Source organism: Bubalus kerabau, chromosome 13 (assembly GCF_029407905.1).
Source record: "Bubalus kerabau isolate K-KA32 ecotype Philippines breed swamp buffalo chromosome 13, PCC_UOA_SB_1v2, whole genome shotgun sequence".
Classification (NCBI taxonomy): Eukaryota; Metazoa; Chordata; class Mammalia; order Artiodactyla; family Bovidae; genus Bubalus; species Bubalus kerabau.
The window spans coordinates 77,637,501-77,656,312 of record NC_073636.1 but is presented as its reverse complement, the minus strand read 5'-3'; the positions used below and the strand labels follow the sequence as shown (position 1 = coordinate 77,656,312).

The window sequence follows — 18,812 nt, the reverse complement described above, 5'->3', positions numbered from 1 at the left end:
ACAGGAAGAGAGGGCTGTTGCTATCCCCATTTCACAGAGTAGAAAACTGAGGTGCAGGCTCTTGACTTTGGGTCCAGCCTTTTAACTTACAGATGGCCCTGCCTTAAGCAAGTCTGTCTTATTCACCTGGCCTCATTTCCCCCTACTTGTCTAATTTCGGGCTTCCCTTGTGGTTCAGTTGGTAAAGAATCTGCCCTCAAGGCAGGAGACCCAGGTTCGATTCCTGGGTCAGAAAGATTCCTTGGAGAAAGAAATGGGAATCCACTCCTATAGTATTCTTGCCTAGAGAATTTCATGGACAGAGGAGCCTGGTGGACTGTAGTCCCTGGGGTCACAAAGAGTCAGACACGACTGAGTGACCACACTTTCACTTTTACTTGTCTCATTTCAGAAATAGTATCTCTAAAGCTGTCTCCTGGTATCATTTTGTCAATAAAGTGAAGCATAGAACACAGATGATTTTAGGAAAATGTGACATCGTTCTCTGTATAGTAGAAAGGTTTTCAAGTTAGATCCTCAGAGTGGACTTGGGAAAATAATATGTTCCAGCTAGAACAAATAATGTTTAAGTATGAAGCTGCTTGCAGTAAGTTCATGCCATCAGCAGTTAGCGCCTCGGGGACTGGATGACTTAGGGCGGCATTCACAGTGAACAAAGGTGGTTGCCGGTCCTGATTTTTGATTCTCTTCTTGATACTTTCTAGTCTCTTTGACCTCTTGCCAATCTGATTAGATAGCTGTCCTCTCTCTCTCACAATATGGCTGGCAAGGGACTTGTTTCCGGAGGAGGTTGATCTTGTCTTGGCCACTCTCTTGCTGTGTGCTCAGGCTTGCATCATTAGTTTGATCTCTGATCTGTGTTTTTTTTTTTTTTTTTGCCTGATCCTCTATAAGCCAATTGTCCTTTTTAGTTGTGGGACTGGTTTAGTTAAAACCAGATAAGGTAATCCATAAATCCATTTTATTGACCACCAGGAAATGGGAGTATGTCACAAGAGTGTGTAAGTAAGCATATGGGCCCGCCCCCTCTGCTTGGAGGGGTGCCTTTGCCTCAGTTTCCTTATCTGATAAGTTTGGATAGTGGCAGGAGAGCACATGGCTCACTTGAGGATTCGGGGATTAGATGAATGCAAAGCGCTCAGAACAGTGTTTTTTTTTTTTTTTTTATTGGTTCAGAGTAAATAATCCATAAATGTCAGGAAGAGCCGTGGCTGCAAAGCAGGATTTCTTGTTTGATTTTTTTAGATGAGAAAGCATCATGTAACTTTGGCAGGGCTCGTACCAGTGTGGGCTGACCCTCCTGCAAAGGGATGCTCCACAGACTTCCGTGAGAAGCTCACGGTCGTAAAAAGACATGCATGGTCTTAATAAGAAAAAGAGAGAACACACCACTCTTACTGGCTCTGGAAGCCCTGGCTTAAGAGACTGTCCACTGCTCACTCCCCCAAAGAGGGACAGCAGGAAAGAAGCGTGAGGAAAACATGAAGTTAAAAAGAGGGACCATAAATAGAAGTTCTTGTATGTTCTTCCCACCCTCTCTGGGATGCCTTGTGCTCTTGCCCCTCTGAAGACCCCTGCTGTAGGCCGACAGATGCATCAAAACACTTCAGATCCCCGTCTAGGAGGAGCACAGGTGGCAGAGGGGAGAGGGTGGGGCAGTAGGGCCACCTGTCCGGGTTCAGGTCTCAGCTCACCCACTCACTAGCTGTATCATCGTGAAAGCCGTTTAGTCGTGTCCGACACTTTGCGACCCCATGGGCTATACAGTCCCTGAAATTCTCCAGGCCACAGTACTGGAGTGGGTAGCCTTTCCCTTCTCCAGGGGATCTTCCCGACCCAGGGATCGAACCCAGGTCTCCTGCAATGCGGGCAGATTCTTTACCAGCTGAGCCACCAGGGAAGCCCAAGAATACTGGAGTGGGTAGCCTATCCCTCCTCCAGGGGATCTTCCCAACCCAGGGATCGAACCCAGGTCTCCCGCAATGCGGGCAGATTCTTTACCAGCTGAGCCACCAGGGAAGCCCAAGAATACTGGAGTGGGTAGCCTATCCCTTCTCCAGGGATCTTCCTGATCCAGGAATTGAACCGGGGTCTCCTGCTTTGCAGGTGGATTCTTTACCAGCTCATTCTTTCCCTGAGTCACCAGGGAAGCCCAAGAATACTGGAGTGGGTAGCCTATCCCTTCTCCAGGGGATCTTCCAGACCCAGGAATCGAACCAGGGTCTCCTGCTTTGCAGGCAGATTCTTTACCAGCTGAACCACTGGGCAAGCCTGGACTAGCTGTGTGACCTTGAACAAGTCACTTCGCTGTTCTGTACCTTTGTTTCCTAAAGTGAAACTCCATTTCTGTAAAGTGAGAGTTGTAAGGATTAATGGAGTTCTGTGAGATACTTAGAACCAGAGTTGGCGGGTGGTAAGCCGTGCACCTGTGTTAGCTTTCACCCTCTTCTCTGCACAGCACTTCACTTCTGCTCTGTCTGAAGGAGGCCTGCAGCCCTGACCGGTGGACTCCATGGTGTTCAGCCTCTTCGTGTGTATCTGGTCCTTAGCCCCACCCCTGACCTGGGTTCAAGGATTCCAGGGAGACTGTCAGCTGGGCTTCTTTCTTAGCAGGGCTGGGGTGGAAGAGGCCTCCCTCTGCAGCGTCCTGGGCACTTCAGATGCAGTTTTCTGGGTGGCCCTTGGCCGAGGCCAGGGAGGCAACTTCCCAGGCTAGGTGTGCTTCTTCTCTGCGGTCCCCTGGCCTTGGTCTAGGTCTGCATGGTCTCTGGGCTCTTGGTCCCTACAGCCGGGCCCGGTGGTAGGTTCCTATACAAGTAGCCTTCCACCCTGAAGGGCAATGGGCATGACAGCATTTTGCTTCCCTTCGTTTTGGTGTCATCTGGTGCTCTGTATCTTACAAATCTGGGTATTCCCTTTACTCTGAGTATAGTTATTCTAAAATACTATACGTTGGACTACTTCCCTGGTGGCTCAGAGGGTTAAGAATTTGCCTGCAATATGGGAGACCTGGGTTCAATTCCTGGGTTGAGAAGATCCCCTGGAGAAGGTCATGGCCACCCATTCCGGTATTCTTTCCTGGAGAATCCCATGGACAGATGCGCCTGGCAGGCTACAGTCCATGGGGTTGCAAAGAGTTGGACACGACTGAGCGACTAAGCACAGCACGTGCAAGCAGCCCAAATCCCCTTTGGCGCCTGGAAGGACTGGTAGGTGGGCACGAGTGAGGTGGGCAGAGGAGACAGAAGCAGCGGGTCTCGAAGGAAGTGTTGCGCTGCCGTCTGCTCTGAGCTGCCCTGTGGGCCACGGATGGAGTCTCATCACTGGGGAGTCGCGCTCTCCGTTTGCGTGGATGCTGAGGCTCCAGGGGCTGCTTTTACCCCCATACCCTTGGAGCAGAAGGCACACTACTGTGCTGGGTCGCTGTGCTGTGGGCGTCACGTATCTGCCCGTGGCACACAAGTGTCAAGGCTGTGATTTCTGTTAACGGGTATGAGCTTGTGTCCTGGGCTGCACAGCCCTTGGCTGCAAAGAAGTTGGTTTTCCAAGACCCAGAGGGGGCTCTCTGGCACCACTGGGTGAATGGATTTTTGTTTCCAGCTGGCCCATGGGCACCAAGCAAACCCACTCTGACAAGGACAGAGGGAATTGCGGTGGGCAGGTAGCAGGTAGTCTCATTTCGGAGTTGCCAAAACCAGTTCCCCTTGCTGGGTCTCAGAAATAATTGAGATAGCAGGCCTCTCTGGGGTATGAACTTGTCACTCCTGGGTGTTGAGTGTCTGGGGAAGGAAATTCTGTGAAGAATCCCGGCTCTTTCCTCCCTCAGTTCATTTCCAGGCAGAGACAGCATCTTGTCTCTTGGTTTCTTGCTACTCTGTGATCTGCAGGTTTGTAATGAATTTCCCCTAAAATAAACACTTTCGTGTCATATCCCCTGGGCCTCAGTGTCAGAGGCCCCGCCAGTGGATGGGGCCTCCATCCTTATCTTGATGTATTTAAAGTACATCAAGCACTTAAAGTTGGAGGCTCTACAAAAGAGAGATTTTAATGGTTTAAATGAGATAAAAATCTTGGGATTTCCCTGGCAGTCCAGTGGTTCGGGAGCTGCACTTCCACTGCAGGGGCACAGGTTCGATCTCTGGTCAGGGAACTGAAATCCGGCATGCCGTGCACTGCAGCCAAAACAAGAACAGCAACAAAACAACCAGCCCAGCGGTTTATTTCTCAGTAGCGATGCAGGCTGGGGGTGGGGCGGCTCTGCTCCATCCCGACCCTGGTCCCTTCCAATGCCGTCCTCTGCCGTCTGCTACCGCGGGTCCTGCCACTGTGGCCACCTTCTAGCCTAGGCAAGAGGAGATAAGGGAGGAACGGGAGGGAAGTGGTTTTCTCTCAAGAAAAGGATGTAGAAGCGGGGCACGCTGGCTAGAATATCATCACAGGACCATGCCTGGCATGAGGGATGCTGAGACGTGGAGTGTGTGGTTGAGCAGCCACGTGCCAGCTGAAACCGCCTTTCTCGGATGGAAGAGGAGCATGGGTCTGAGACTCCCCCCTCCCCAGGGGCCCATACCCTCCAAGGTCTCTTTCCCACTTCCTCTCTCTTATCACTGTAAGATCTCTCTGCTCGGGGCCCTGGTCCCCTCAGAGCTCCAGATGGACCTGTGTGGTCCTTGGCTCCGAGTCCTCCTTGTAGCAGAGACCTCGCCCCGTCCGTATCCTCAGCCTCTTTATCTTCGCCATCCTCCCGGGCCTCCCCAGTGCCTTTCCTGACCACACTGCTTGAGCCCCACGAGGGTTCAGTGCACCCCACACACACCCAGCATCTTGGTTATTTAGCACAGATGACCAGGTAGAATTCAGGAACGGTTCCCATCGCTTCTCACATCTGCAGCTAGAGGGGGTGCTCTCAGAATCCTTCCCCTGGTGGTGTTCACGTGGGGTTGGCCACTTGTTCTGCAAGCATTTGTTGAGCGCCTACTGTGTGCCGGAGTGTGTGGGAGGTGCTAGAAGTACAGTGGCAAATGGTTGATAGATGCTTGATAATGTTTCCTGTCCTTAGGAAAGTGGCATTCGTTATATGTATATAATGAATTCTGCCAGTATTTAAAAAATATTTATGTCTTTACTTGGCTGTTCTCGGTCTTGCGGCACGCAGAAGCTTTAGGTGTGGTATGTGAACTCTTAGCTGCAGCATGTGGGATCTAGTTCCCCGACCAGGGCATGAACCTGGACCGCTTGCCTGGGGAGCTTGGTGTCTTAGCCACTGGACCACCAGAGAAGTCCCAGAGGTGGCATTCTTGTGGAGGAAATAAAGTAACAAGTCAAGACACAAATAAATAAGGGGGGAGGGGATTGGCAAAAAAACCAACTAAACAAAACACAACAAAACCTATAACAAAACACAGCCTGGGCCGTGTGGGCTGAGTGAGTCCTTCCACCTCGCCGGGTCCCAGGTCCCCTGTCTGAGCGGTGGTCGTCTCTGCATGCCGTCCTGCCAGCATTATTCTGCACATGCCCCAGAGGGAAGCCGTCGATTGGGTGGTACTGGGTTTCTGTCTGCTCACCTCCAGTGGTGCATTGAGATTTTGGGGGTGTGAGGGAGGCAGGGGCAGATCTGTCTCTGGGAACAAAGAGGGGTATCCCCAAGGGCTCTCTCCTGGATTCACCAGCTCATGTACTGCACCCCTGCCCCGTTGCTGTCCTAGGGCTCCAACCTCACAGACATCTGCACCCAGCTCCTCCTGCAAGGGACTTTGTTAAAAATCTCTGCGGGCAACATCCAGGAGAGAGCTTTCTTCCTCTTCGACAACCTGCTTGTCTATTGCAAGCGGAAATCCAGGTGAGTGGCTGGAGGCGGGGTCAGGGCTGCCCGGGTGGGTAAGGAGGCTGGGATCCGGTTGCACTTTTGACAGTTTCTCCTGGGGCCGCTGGGCCTCCCTTTTCTCCTCTGAGTTGAGGGATTTGTTCTCGATCAGCACTCTCCAGGAATATAGGTTATTTAAAATTTTCTAGTAGTCGCATTTAGAGAAGCAAAAAGAGGTAGGTGGAATGAATTTAAATAATATATTTTATTTACCCCAGTATATCCCCAAATATTATCATTCTACCTAATCAGTTTAAAAAATTGAGTAAATAGGTATTTTACATTCTTTTAAATAATGTACGCTAAAGCTTCAAAATCTAGTGAGTCTGTTGCGCTTACAGCTCGTCTCAGTTTGTGCTAGGGACCTTTTAAGTGCTCAGCAGTCACATGTGGCTTGTGGCTGCTGTAGTGGGCAGTGTAGGTCGAGGCGGTCATGGGAGTTTGGAGATTTTTTTTTGGCACTCGCATCTTGTGATTCTAAGATCCAAAGATAGATGGTTTGAGGGGAGGGGATCCTTCTCCTGTTACATTTTTTGAGGGAAAGATAGTGTCTTCGTCATCTTTGTGTCTTTCATTGGAGCTTCTTAAACTTTGCAGAGTGAATGGATGGGTGGATGAGTGGTAGACCGATGGAGATGGACGTTTGGTAGGATGTGTGGGCAAATGGGAGGAGGGATAGATGCCTAGGTGGAAGTTTGGGAGATTAATGGATGTAGGTGAAGGGAGGCCGGGGGCAGTGCTTTTGAATGCGTGTATGAACTGATTGGTAGACGGATGAGTGAGTAGATGAATGAGTGAGTGGTTGCAGTTTAGGAGCTTGCTGGATGCAGGGATAGATAGTCAGTTTGGGGAATCTGTGTTTGGGTCGTTGGAGAATCGATATGAAGACATGATGGACTGGCAGAGGTGTGTTTAGATGAAAGGTGAGTTGGGCCTTTGTAAGTAAATGGGTAGATGGATGGATGGTTGGATGGTCATAAATTGGGAGGCTGGGAGGATGGTGGAGGTTTAGAGATTGGTGGATAGATGGTCTGTTGGATGGGTGTGTTGAAGAATGATTGGTTGGTAGTTGCCAGAGTGGCTAGTCCCTGGTGTGGGAGGTTGGGTGATTGGATGGCTGTGTTGATGGAGAGATGAATGAATGAGTGGACAGAGGGAAAGTTAGGAGACAGAGGGGTGGGGGCATGAGTGGATGGTTGGATGGACGAGTGGGTGGGTAGGTTGGTGGGCCAGGAGAATCCCTGCCTTTCAGTTTTCTCGATGAGGAGGTAGAGAACTGTCACAACGGACCAGGGCAGCCCGTTTTGAATGAAACTTCTTCCTGCTACGTTGCTTCGGGAACGAAATAGTGACTTGCCAGAGGCTTCTTTATTCTTTTATCTAGCAAAGGCTAGGGCTGAGGGGAGGTCCAGATCTGGGCCCTACTCTCAGCATCACCTCCGCTTTCCTTCTTGGTTCTGGGCTTCTCACTTACTGTCTCCCTGAGCCTCGTTTTCCTTGTCTGGTTCTGCTGGCCTCCTAAGGTTGTGGTGAGGAACCGTTCCACAGGATGAGTGAGGGGTGTTCAGTGTGGGCGTGGGGAAGCTTCTCATCGTCCTCCTTCAGCAGTCTGACCTCTCAGAGCCTCAGTTTTCTCTTCTGTAAAATGGGGTTGATTTAAAAAAAAGTTACAATAGTGTTTGGTTAAGAGCCGAGTTCCTTATTATTTCTCTAACTCTGTGACTTTGCCTCTCTGGTTCAATTTCCTCATCTATGGAATAGGTTGAATTATTCTGTACCCCACAGAGCCATTTTGAAGGACAAACCTGTTAAGTTTGCTTGGCGCATAGTAAGTGCCCAGAATGAGTAGCTGCTGCTACTGATTACCTCCACAGGTGACGAGTTCCTATTCAGTGTGATCCCGTGAGTGCAGCTTTAGCACACAGTAGGCACTTCGGCCACAGGGCCCTCCCTCTGCCCCCTTCCCTCCTTGTTCTGGGGCTTGCTCCTTCTGGTCAGAGGCCTCCGTGTCCTTCCTCACCGTCTCTGCGTGGCTGGGCCATGTGTCTCTTTCTCACTGACGTTTTCTTCCCTCTCACTCCCTTGGTCTGTCTGTGACTCTCGTGTCCTCCTGTCCCTCCATCAACGCTGCCCTCTCCTCCCGCCTTGCGCCCTGCCTGTCCTCACTGAGGCTCTCCTGAGAGTCCTCCTTCGGCGATGCCAAGGCCACGGCCAGCATCCACCCGTAGCCCTGCCCGCAGCACCTCCCCGGACCGTCTGAGGCAGGCCCTTTTCCCAGAAACCCGGGAGTTTAGAAAACAGCACGTCCCTTCAGGCCCCCATGGGCCCCCAGCCCGGGCTGAGTTTACTCAGGCTTCAGCCACCCCCGTGCGGGCCCTTCCTCCGCTGGAGCCATAGCAGCTGATGCTGGTGGGGCTGGACCCCCAGGGGGCCTTCTGGGGCCGGCCCTGTGGCCACACGAGCTCTTGTAACGCCGTTTCCGGCCTCAGGCTTGCTAGTGAGCGGGGCCGGCTGGAGGCAGAGGGCACACGTCACCCGGGAGAACCTGGCGGGCTGCCACCTTTCCTGCACTGGGTCAGGAGCCCGAGGGCTGGGCTCTGAGAGGTCTCGGAGGGGTTGGGCCGTCAGCGGTGGATGGAGCTCCCGGCCTGACCCTGATGTGGTCCCAGGAAACGCCCGACGCTGGTAGCTGTCTGCCTCTGGTTATGGCTTCACCAGGCACCACTAGTCCGGGTCATGGGTCAGGAGAGGTCTCTGACTCAAGAGTGCTTCTGATCGGATTCAAAACTGGAGGCTGTTCAGGCCTTCCCTGGTGGTCCAGTGCTTAGGAATCTGCCTTTCAATGCAGGGGACACAGGTTCCATCCCTGGTGGGGGAACTAAGATCCCCCATGCAGAGGGGCAGCTAACCTCGTGTGCCTCAGCTGCTGAGTCCTCAAGTTGCAATGAAAGATTCCCCAAGATACAGCAAAGATCCTGCCTGCCGCAGCTAGGACCCAGGTGGCCAAAGAAATATGCATTAAAAAAAATAAAAATAGAGGCTTCTCGGGTGTCAGAAGTGGAAGGGAGAGTTTTAAAAACTCACCTCCCGGTTCTTCAGAAGAGGAAACTGGGCACAGAAGAGCCAAGTCTCATGTGTCTCAATGTTCGTTTCAGATCATGGAGGCATCAGCAGTTTGTAGTGGTTGAAAATGCAGAGACGCTGCCGCCTGCTCGCTGTGTCAACTCTTAATGCCTCTGTTTTTCTGTCTGTTTAGTGGGGGTGAAAGCATTCTCCATCTCATGAGGTTGTTTTTACAGATCAAGGTAAAACACATAAGGTGGTTAGAATGGTGCCTGGTACGGGGTGTGTAAAGTAGGAGAAATCTAAAACCGTGTCTCCCCTTGGTTTAGTCACACACAGCTCACGCTTCACTTGGGTCTAAAACAAGATTCTTCATTTTATTTAGGCCGTACCACGCGGCATGTGGGATCTTAGTTTCCCGACCAGGGACCAAACCTGTGCCCTCTGTGTTGGGAGCGTGGAATCTTAACCACTGGACCGCCAGGGAAGTTCCAAGACTCTTCCTTTTCATTGCAACGTCTGCTCCAGACCTTTTTCTCCTTGAGTCTTCTTCATTCCTAATAAAGGGCATCACCATTTACTCAGGCTCTGAGGCCAGAGTCTTAGCTGTCCTTCATTCCGACCTGCCTTACCCCCTCATCACCAGCAAGTGCTTTGCATTCTCTTATCAGACGTTGTCTAGAACCTCAATGTGATTCTGATAAAAATTGCAGGAGGGAGGTTGTGTGTCTATGTACATAAATGATTTTTAAAGTTTACGTGGAAACAGACAAAGACAGCTAAGACAGTTTTGAAGGAGGACAAAGATAGAGGACTTTGATTCCTGACACCAAGGCTTGCTGTAAAGCTGCTGCAATTAAGATAGTGTAGTTAAAATGGTGTAAAATCAGACAGATTAATGGAGTGCAGTAGTGAGTCCAGAAATAGACCTACATGAAAGCAATCATTTAAATTTCAACAAAAGTACCAATGTGGTTCAGTATATGGTGCTGGATCAGTTTGATAACCAGCGGGAAAACGATGAGTCTTGACCCTTCATACAATATACAAAAGTCAACTTCAGATGGATCATTGATTTAAATGTGAACAATAAAGCTTCTAGAAGAAGGCATAGGAGTTTGTCTTCATGATCTGGGGGGTAAGCAAAGATTTTTTAAATTGTACAGAAAGTATAATTATAAAGGAAAAATATATTTATCAGACTACATTAAAATTAAGAACTTTTGTTCCTCGAAAGACAACAGGAGAATAAAAAGCCAGGCCACAGTGGAGGAGAAGATCTTTGCCATCACTTTGCAAAGGACTCGTATCCATAATATGTAGACTAACTTTGGCCTCCTGCCTATTTTTATAAATAAAGTTTTATTGGCAAATGGCCATGCCCATTCATTTTTGTGTTGTCTCTGGATGCACTCACACCCCAAGGGCTGAGTTCAGTAGTTGTAACAGAGACCATATGGCCCACCCAGCTGAAAATATTTACACACTGGTTCCTTTTCAGAAGAAAATCTGCTGAGCCCTGTTATAAAGCATTGAGAAAAAGACAGCCCAACAGAAAAATGGTCAAGGGACAGTCGTTTCACAAATGGAAGATACCAGATGGCCAATAAACATGAAAAAGTGCGCAGCCTCATTACTCACCAGGGAAATACAGATGAAATCTTTATTAGAGACACTCCTCTCTGCCACCAAAATGGCCAGAATGAGAAATTCAGTACCAGTTATGGAGACTGTGGAGCAACTGCAATGTCTGTACGCCGCTGGGGGTGGGATAATTGTTATGTCTTGGCAGCATCTACCAAAGCGAGTTGTGTGCATTCCTTATAACTGAGCAATTCAACTCCTCGGTAGATAAACCCGAAGAAAGGCACATGTATGTTCTTCTTAAGACACACATGCCAGAACATAAGGCACAGCACCAGACTGAAGCCAACCCAAATGTCCGTCACCATCACCCCGTGTGATTCCATGAATGTGAAGTTCCAAAACAGGAAAGTGAATCCAAGAGGTTAGACATCAGGATAGTGGTTAATCTTGCAGGGGGGTAGGAACCAGAAGGGGGGATGATGGAGAGCTTTGGGGGTGCCTCCTGCCCTCCCATATTGGAAGATGTAGTCTCAGCCCTAGCACCTAGAATAGTGCCCAGTAGGTATTCTCTCGATCACCTGTTGAATGCATGGGTGGGTGACTCCCCCAGTCCCACCTTGGTAGCCTTCCTAGAGGAAGTGCTGGTCAGATGGTTTGTCAAGTGACTAAGTGGGTGTGTGAGAGTCCCCTTGAGCGAGTGAATCAGCGGTGGGTAGGTAGATGCAGATTTCTCCATGCAGAAATGGAGGTCCTCTCCATTCTGGTTTTCTTTCAGGAAGTTCCTGTTGTTAGACACCCTGACAGCCTCTATCCATTTTCTAGCCTTAGAAGAGTGGGGTTTCTATTGCTCCTTATTGGTTTCACATCCACATCTCCTGTTGGCTCAAAAGTAGCTCTGGGAAGTCAGCAAGATTATTAGCCCATTTTCCAGATGAGGAACCTGTGGCTGAGAGTGGAAAAGAGACTTGCTCAAGTCACCCCAGCACCAGCCAAAACGCCACGCTTCTGAGCCAGTTCCTGCCCTGCTCCTGTCCCCGGGTGTCCTTCTGTGCCACTGTCCTGCACCCGATCACCCTGTTGAAGATGACTGAGGCCCGGGGAGGGGACAGGTAGGGGATGCTGACTTCCCTCTGTCTTTCAGGGTCACTGGGGGCAAGAAATCCACCAAGAGGACCAAATCCATCAATGGCTCCTTGTACATCTTCCGGGGTCGAATCAACACTGAGGTCATGGAGGTGGAGAACGTGGAGGATGGGACAGGTAGGCCCCGCCCACGCCCTGCCTGAGCCCAGCCTCCCCACTTCGCTGTGCTGCGTGGGCTTCTCACTGTGGTGGCTCCCCTGTGGTGGAGCACGGGCTTCGGTAGTTGCGGCTCCTGGACTCTGGAGCACAGGCTCAGTAGTTAACGGCACACACCAGCTTAGGTGCCCCGTGGCACGTGAAATCTTCCCAGACCAGGGATCCAGACCATGTCCCCTACATTGACAGCCGGGTTCTTAACCACTGGATCATCCTTAAAACTAGGGTTTTAAGCAGCCTAAAGTGCACGAAGGAGATGGGCAAGGAGGCAGGGAAGCACCAGGGGACACTTCTTTATGGGCAGGTCTTCCTTGCCCACCAGAGAAGAGATAGGAGAGGTAACATTTGAAGGGTGGTAAGTTCAACCCCCAAACCCGATCCCATTGAGGTCTCCACTGCCCTGTCTTCCTGGAGCAGGCCGGGCTGGTCCCATGACCTCACTCCTGAGCATATAGTGAGGAATGTTGAGTTGTGTGGCTGAATCCTTGCTGACCTCCTCCCTTTGCCTCCTGCCCCCGCTAGCGGATTATCACAGCAATGGCTACACCGTCACCAACGGCTGGAAGATCCACAACACGGCCAAGAACAAGTGGTTTGTCTGCATGGCCAAGACGGCAGAGGAGAAGCAGAAGTGGCTGGACGCCATCATCCGCGAGCGGGAGCAGCGCGAGAGTGCGTGGCTGGGGCTTTCTTGGATCCGGGAGCGTATATGGCTTCCCCCAGTCTGATCCCTCCTGTTGAGTGAGAGCTGTGTCTGAGGACAGGGCGTAGGGTCCTTTCCAGAGAGATCGGGGCCACCTGCCAAAAAGCAGGTCTTTGAAGGGGTAGGAGCTCTGGAACTGTGATAACTTGGTGGGAGCTCAGCTTATCTGGTTTAGCCCACTAGACAGATGGGAAGCCTGAGGGCCAGTGGAGGAGACTTGCCCAAGGTTGTGCCAATGTGGTTGGTCGTCCTGGGATTCTTGGCGGTTGTTGGGGGTCAGCTGGAGACAGGCTTTTGGGATCCACAGGCCTGTCCCCTGGGCTCCCCAGCGCCTGGTGCTGACCGTGTCCTCCGTAGGCCTGAAGCTGGGCATGGAGCGCGACGCCTACGTCATGATCGCGGAGAAGGGGGAGAAGCTGTACCACATGATGATGAGCAAGAAGGTGAACCTGATCAAGGACCGCCGGAGAAAGCTGAGCACCGTTCCCAAGTGCTTCCTCGGCAAGTGCGTGCCTGCGCCTGCCCTCCCCTGGGCCTCGGCTGCACTCACCTGGCTCTTCCCAGCTCTGCCCCATCCCCCGGGAGCCCCCCTGGGCAGAGCCACTCAAGCACCTTAAATCCTTATGGAACAGCCCTTGGCGGTCAAGCGTAGTGAGGTCCCCATATGAGGTCTTTCAAATGTTTTTGACCACAGCTCACTGCAAAATGTAAGGTTGATATTGTGACCGGGTACACACATACGATCCATTAATCGTATGATTGAAGCCAAAGTTTCACAGAATTTACTGTGCTTGATACACTCTACAAGTATTTGTGTATTCTGTTCTACTCATTTCTTCATTTCAAAAATACTGCTGCTACTACTGCTGCTAAGTCGCTTCAGTCGTGTCCGACTCTGTGCGACCCCATAAAATTGCTTTCACAAACTATGAGTGGGTTGCCCACCATGGATCGAAAAAGGCTGCTCTAGCGTTTAAGCAAAGAGAGGCCCCTGTAGCTGTGTCAGGCAAAGAGGTATTTAATGCAGAGAGTTGATTTCAAAGGTTTTGGGAGGGCCGGAAGAGCAAATGTAGACCTTTGAATTAGTCTGTTCAGATGCCCTAACGAAGTCCCCGAGTCTGGGCAGCTGAAACAACAGAGATGTATTTTCTCACAGTTTTAGAGGCTGGAAGTCTGAGATCGAGGTGCTCGCTGGGTGGGTGTCTGGTAAGACCTCCCTTCCGGAGATCCATAAGGGGAGGGAGGTCTCCTATGGCTTTCAGCAGTTAGGGCCTCCAATTTCTCTGTTTGGGAACTACATTATTTCCTAATAATAAAATGTTATTGCCCCTGCCCCTGTTTTATAACCGAGGATCAAAGGGCCAGAATGCAGGTGATTTGGGATTGGATCCTAAACCCAGGTTTAAATCTCATTCACCTGGGGGAGCGGGCTGGGCACTGGGAGAAGCGGAGGAAGAATTAGAGTCCCCGTAAAACCATCCAATTGTTCCCAGGCCCCTGTGTGTGTTAGGCCTGGTGGTCACGCTCTGGAGAGGGTAGGAGAGTGCCTGGGGCCTCACAAAGCTTCTGGGGAGAGAAGCTTGCCTGTGAGGCTGGGGTTCTGTTTAGAGTTCATTAACTCTCACCCCACTTGCTTCCCCAAAGCTTTTGGGGAGGCCTGGGATACAAGCTGCTGGACTTATTCTGCTGTCATAGACCAGGGGAGAGGTGCTTGTCTAGGGTGGTCCCCGTGAAGATGGGGCAAGTGTCACGTTCTGGTCATCTTGAAGGTGATGGCATTTGCTGACAGGGTGAGTAAAGAAGGGAATTAAGGATTATGAGCACCTGGAAGGAGGGATGGCTGCTTGCTGAGAAGTTGTGGGGGAGACGCAGGGAGGTTTCAGGGGGTGGGGGTACAGCCCAGGGGACGTTTGGATGCTTATATAGAGACTGGCCCCCAGATGGAGATGTCGACTTGTTAGGTGGATATAAAATCTTGACTCAGGGAGAAAAGTCTGCATTAGAGACCTAAGTGCAGGGCATGTGGGCGTTTAGATGGTTTTCAGAGTCATGAAACTGAATGAAATCTGCAAGTGGATGAGTAGAAAGAGGGCAGGAAAGAAATGAGGTAGGGGACTGACTGGGCCCTGGGGAGGAGGAGCAGCTATCAAAGGAGAGGAAGCTGGCAGAGAGGTGGGAGGTAGGCTGGTGAGTGTGGTGGCCTGGAAGCCAGGTGGGGAAAGGTGCGGAGACTTGGAACCGCGGTTTGGACATGTTAATAAGGTTGAGATGCCCCGTTTACATTTGCATATTGACAGATATTGAAAGGTTGTTGGATGGGCAGTTGGAGAGTGTGAAGCTGGGGTGGGAGGGTGGGGTAGGGGTCACGGCCTGAGGCTTACGATTGGCCTGGCAGCAGCCAGGGGGTCTTAGGGTTCGTCGGGACCCTGAGAGGTGGCAGCGATGCCTTTGAGTCGGGTTTTGCCCTCAGGTCAGGGACCCCGCTCCGTGTTCCCTGGGAGGCTCTGTGGAGGGGCGAGTGTGGGCCCGAGACCTGCGGGAAGCCAGGAAGGGGCAGCCTGGCCGGTCTCCATCAGCTAATCCCCTAATCCCTGGGCAAGGAAGGAGGTTTTTCTCTTAGGAGAGGTGTGCTTCCGGCCCCCCAGGGTCAGAGGCCCTCCCTGCCCCTTGCCAAACCCTTCGGAGAGCTTAGTCCAGCCGGACGGGATAACCGGTCTGTGATTAGAGCTTCAGCAGTGTTTTGTCTCCTTAGGAAGGATTAGGGAGATTTCTTTCATTGCCCATTTGAAACAGGGCCAGGACTGATGACTGTTTATCATCGTGCTAATGGAACTCACCTCCCTGCACGGCTTTGCTCTGCCCCCAGCCTGGGGCCGTGGTCCTCTTTCTTCCCAGCTGTCACCCAGGTCCCCTCAGGTGGAAGGAACCAGGAGCCCTAGGGACATGGCCAGGCAGCCTTTCTCCGCTCCACGTGCGGCCACGTGGCCGTGCCTTTTAATCTTCACATGACACTGTGGTTTACTGCCATTATCAGTGCACGATTGCTGTTAGTTGCTAAGTCATGTCCAGCTCTTTTATGATCTCATGGACTGTAGCCTGCCAGGCTCCTCTGTCCATGGGATTTCCCAGGCAGGAATACTGGAGTGGGTTGCCATTTCCTTCTCCAGGGGATCTTCTCAGGCCAGGGATCAAGATACCCGCGTCTCCTGTGTTGGCAGGCGAATTCTTTACCCCTGAGCCCCCAGGGAAGCCCCGTCAGTACATGCTGCTGCTGCTGCTGCTAAGTCACTTCAGTCGTGTCCGACTCTGTGTGACCCCATAGATGGCAGCCCACCAGGCTCCCCCCGTCCCTGGGATTCTCCAGGCAAGAACACTGGAGTGGGTTGCCATTTCCTTCTCCAATGAAGGAAAGTGAAAAGTGAAAGGGAAGTCACTCAGTCATGTCCGACTCTTAGGGACCCCATGGACTGCAGCCCACCAGGCTCCTCTGTCCATGGGATTTTCCAGGCAAGAGTACTGGAGTGGGGTGCCATTGCCTTCTCCACGTCAGTACATAGTAGGTGATAAATACTGACTTGCCAGGCATTGCTGCAGACACCCCCCTGGAAGCATTTCAGACCATGGAGTCACACGGGTAAACATAACCACCCCTGACCCCCATCCCCAGTTCCTGCCCTCATGGAGCTCAAGGTCGTGGAGCAGATGAGCAAGAGAAATGGGACTCTTGTACTGAGAGTGAGTGGACACTGGGTCTCAGCTCAGGGACTTTCCTGGGAAGTAGTGCCAAGGCGTACCTGTGTATCCCCTGTGCCCAGCCTTGGATTTGACATTCAGTAAGTGAAATCCATGTTTACTGGGTGCATGATATAGTGGGGCAGGAATGAAGAGCGATGAAGGCTGATGCATGCTAACTCTCAGGCTCCTGCCCATGTAGGCTGATCTGCTCCCTGCGTCCCCAGCACCCCCAACCCTGCATCCAGTTCCGTCTTTCTGGAAGACTGGATCTCACTGCTCCTCGTGCCCTGGCCCCCACCAACTGGCGGACCACTGTCTTCCTTACTTCTCACTCAGAGGCTGATCCTCCTGCCTGCGCTCTCTTCCCTGCACCCCCGTGGAGGCAGACGATGCCCCGCTGACCCAGTACGCTTTGCAGACGTGTTTTCCATAAAACTTGGTATTCAATATCCACATTTAACAGTTGGGAGATTTCACAGGAAACGCTGGATTTCTGGCTTCTCTTGAAAAGTCATAAGATGCTTTAGTCTCCCCATGTGGACATGGTTGGCCGCCCTGAGTGGCTGCTGTCTCCAGAAGTGCTGGCTGGCTCAGTAGAGTTTCCACCTGGCTCTTTTTACTCATTTACGAGAGGTCAGGGTCCCTGCATTAGAGGTGAATGATGTCTGGTTTTGAACCCTGGATCCCAGCTCAAGATTCAGTGTGATTCGAAAATTACTGACAAAATCCAGAGGGTCCCTGAATGAACCACTTGCCAGATGGACCCTTTGGAGGCCCAGAGAGGGACAGCGATTTGCCCAAATCTGCCCAGCAAATCGATCCTCGATCTCAAAAAAGGTCGAGACTCAACTCAGGGCAGAAAGCTGGGTCTCGGCTCCTCTGTCGTCTGGGCTGTCTTTTTCTCTGCTGGTAGCTGCTGCAGGGAGCTTCCTGTCTCTCCCCAACCCTGGCTGCAGGGCCGCCGGTCCGGGCCAGAGGTGGCCCCCGAGGGGACAGCTGGTGGGCAGCTGGTAGCCGAGTCTCAGCTTCCAAGAGTGGTCACTCCACATCTGTTCGCCTCCCCCAGCCGCTGGCAGCTTTCTTTCTGCTGCTGATTTTGAGGACTTGGGGAATAGGGCTGGGGGAAGACAGGACTCAGAACAATCTCTTCCCTACTCGGGGCTCCGCAGAATAGATCTGTTTGTTCTACACCCTCCTTGGCCTGTGCTGGGGCTCCCTGAGTGCCTCGGCACACCCCACTACCTACACACAAGGCAGGTCTTTGCTCCGCCAAATGCTGGAAAGCTAAAAATAGCCCTGCTCCCCTCTGGCCCTGTAATTGGAGGCAGAACAGCTGGTTTCGATAAGCTCCGTGCTCTGGCCAACTGCCACCCACTTTCATTGAGTACAGATTGCCTCGCGTCCCCAGCTCTCCCCTTTCCTGTTGACTTCCACTGGGCTGAGCTCTGCGTGGAGCCCTAAACACTCCTCCGAGACCTGGGACCTGGGTCTGGCTGAGCCCCTGCCCCGCTGGGTAGTCACGTTGGATTTGTCTCATTTCCTCTGGGCTTGTGAGCACATCTTTCTTGCTGAGGCCTTCCTGCTTCCCCCAGAATGTTCCTTCTTGTTGCATGGCTCATTCCTTCAGTTGTTCACGAGATTACTGTGCCCTGCTGTGCTTGGGCTCCTCTTCCAGGTGCTGGGGGCGTAGATCTGTGAATTAGACAACAGGTCTCCATCAGCATGGAGACGATATTCTGGTTCTGGGAGATGGCTGATAAACGCATCCATAAATCTGTAAAGAGTACGACTCCAGTGATGAGTGCTAAAAAGGAAGTAAAACTGAAAGATAGGATAGTTTGTGTGTGTTGGGGGGGTGTTTTGATGAGGTGGTCGGGGAAGACTTCTTCAAGGAGGCGATATCTGAGCTGAGACCTAAAGATGAAAGAGGAGGGCCATGTGAAGAGCTGGGGAAGCGTGTGTCTTGGCAGCGGGAATAGCATGTGCAAAGGCCCTGGGGCAAGCAGGAGTCTGGCATGTTTTGTGAGCGGGGAAAGATGGTGAGTGCAGTAAAACAATAAGAACAGAGATGAGGGGACAGTTCATGCAGGGCCTTGGCATCATGTGGGCAGAAGTTGGATGTTTTTTGAGAGTAAGTAGGCAGCTCATTCGGAGAAGGCAATGGCAACCCACTCCAGTGTTCTTGCCTGGAGAATCCCAGGGACGGTGGAGCCTGGTGGGCTGCCATCTATGGGGTCGCACAGAGTCGGACACGACTAAAGTGACTTAGCACCAGCAGGCAGCTCATTGGAGGGTTTTCAGTGGGAGAATGATATGAGTTGGTTGTCTCTCCTGACTCTCTACAATCATCTTTCTGGGTCTTTATTTCTTCCTGCTTATTGGTTTCTTCATTCCTTCTGTCTGTTCACCCATCCAGCCATCATCCATCTCCCACCCACCCCCCATCTACCTTAAGTCTCTCCACTTACCATTCACCCATCCATTCATGCTTCCCCCACCCACCTACCCACTAAGCTCCCCAGCCACGTAGTCATTTATCTGTCGAATCATCCTGTTATCTAC

General features: G+C 51.7%; 1 protein-coding gene across 1 annotated transcript in view; it reads left to right on the top strand.

Moving 5' to 3' along the window:
* The window catches only part of PREX1 (phosphatidylinositol-3,4,5-trisphosphate dependent Rac exchange factor 1), a 186,318-nt gene that overhangs the window by 118,383 nt on the left and 49,123 nt on the right, over positions 1-18,812 (top strand). Inside the window, exons 7-10 of the mRNA XM_055545234.1 lie at positions 5,706-5,839; positions 11,655-11,773; positions 12,335-12,484; positions 12,873-13,020. Of these exons, the coding sequence (XP_055401209.1) occupies positions 5,706-5,839; positions 11,655-11,773; positions 12,335-12,484; positions 12,873-13,020 (551 nt within the window). The remainder of the gene's footprint in view (positions 1-5,705; positions 5,840-11,654; positions 11,774-12,334; positions 12,485-12,872; positions 13,021-18,812) is intronic.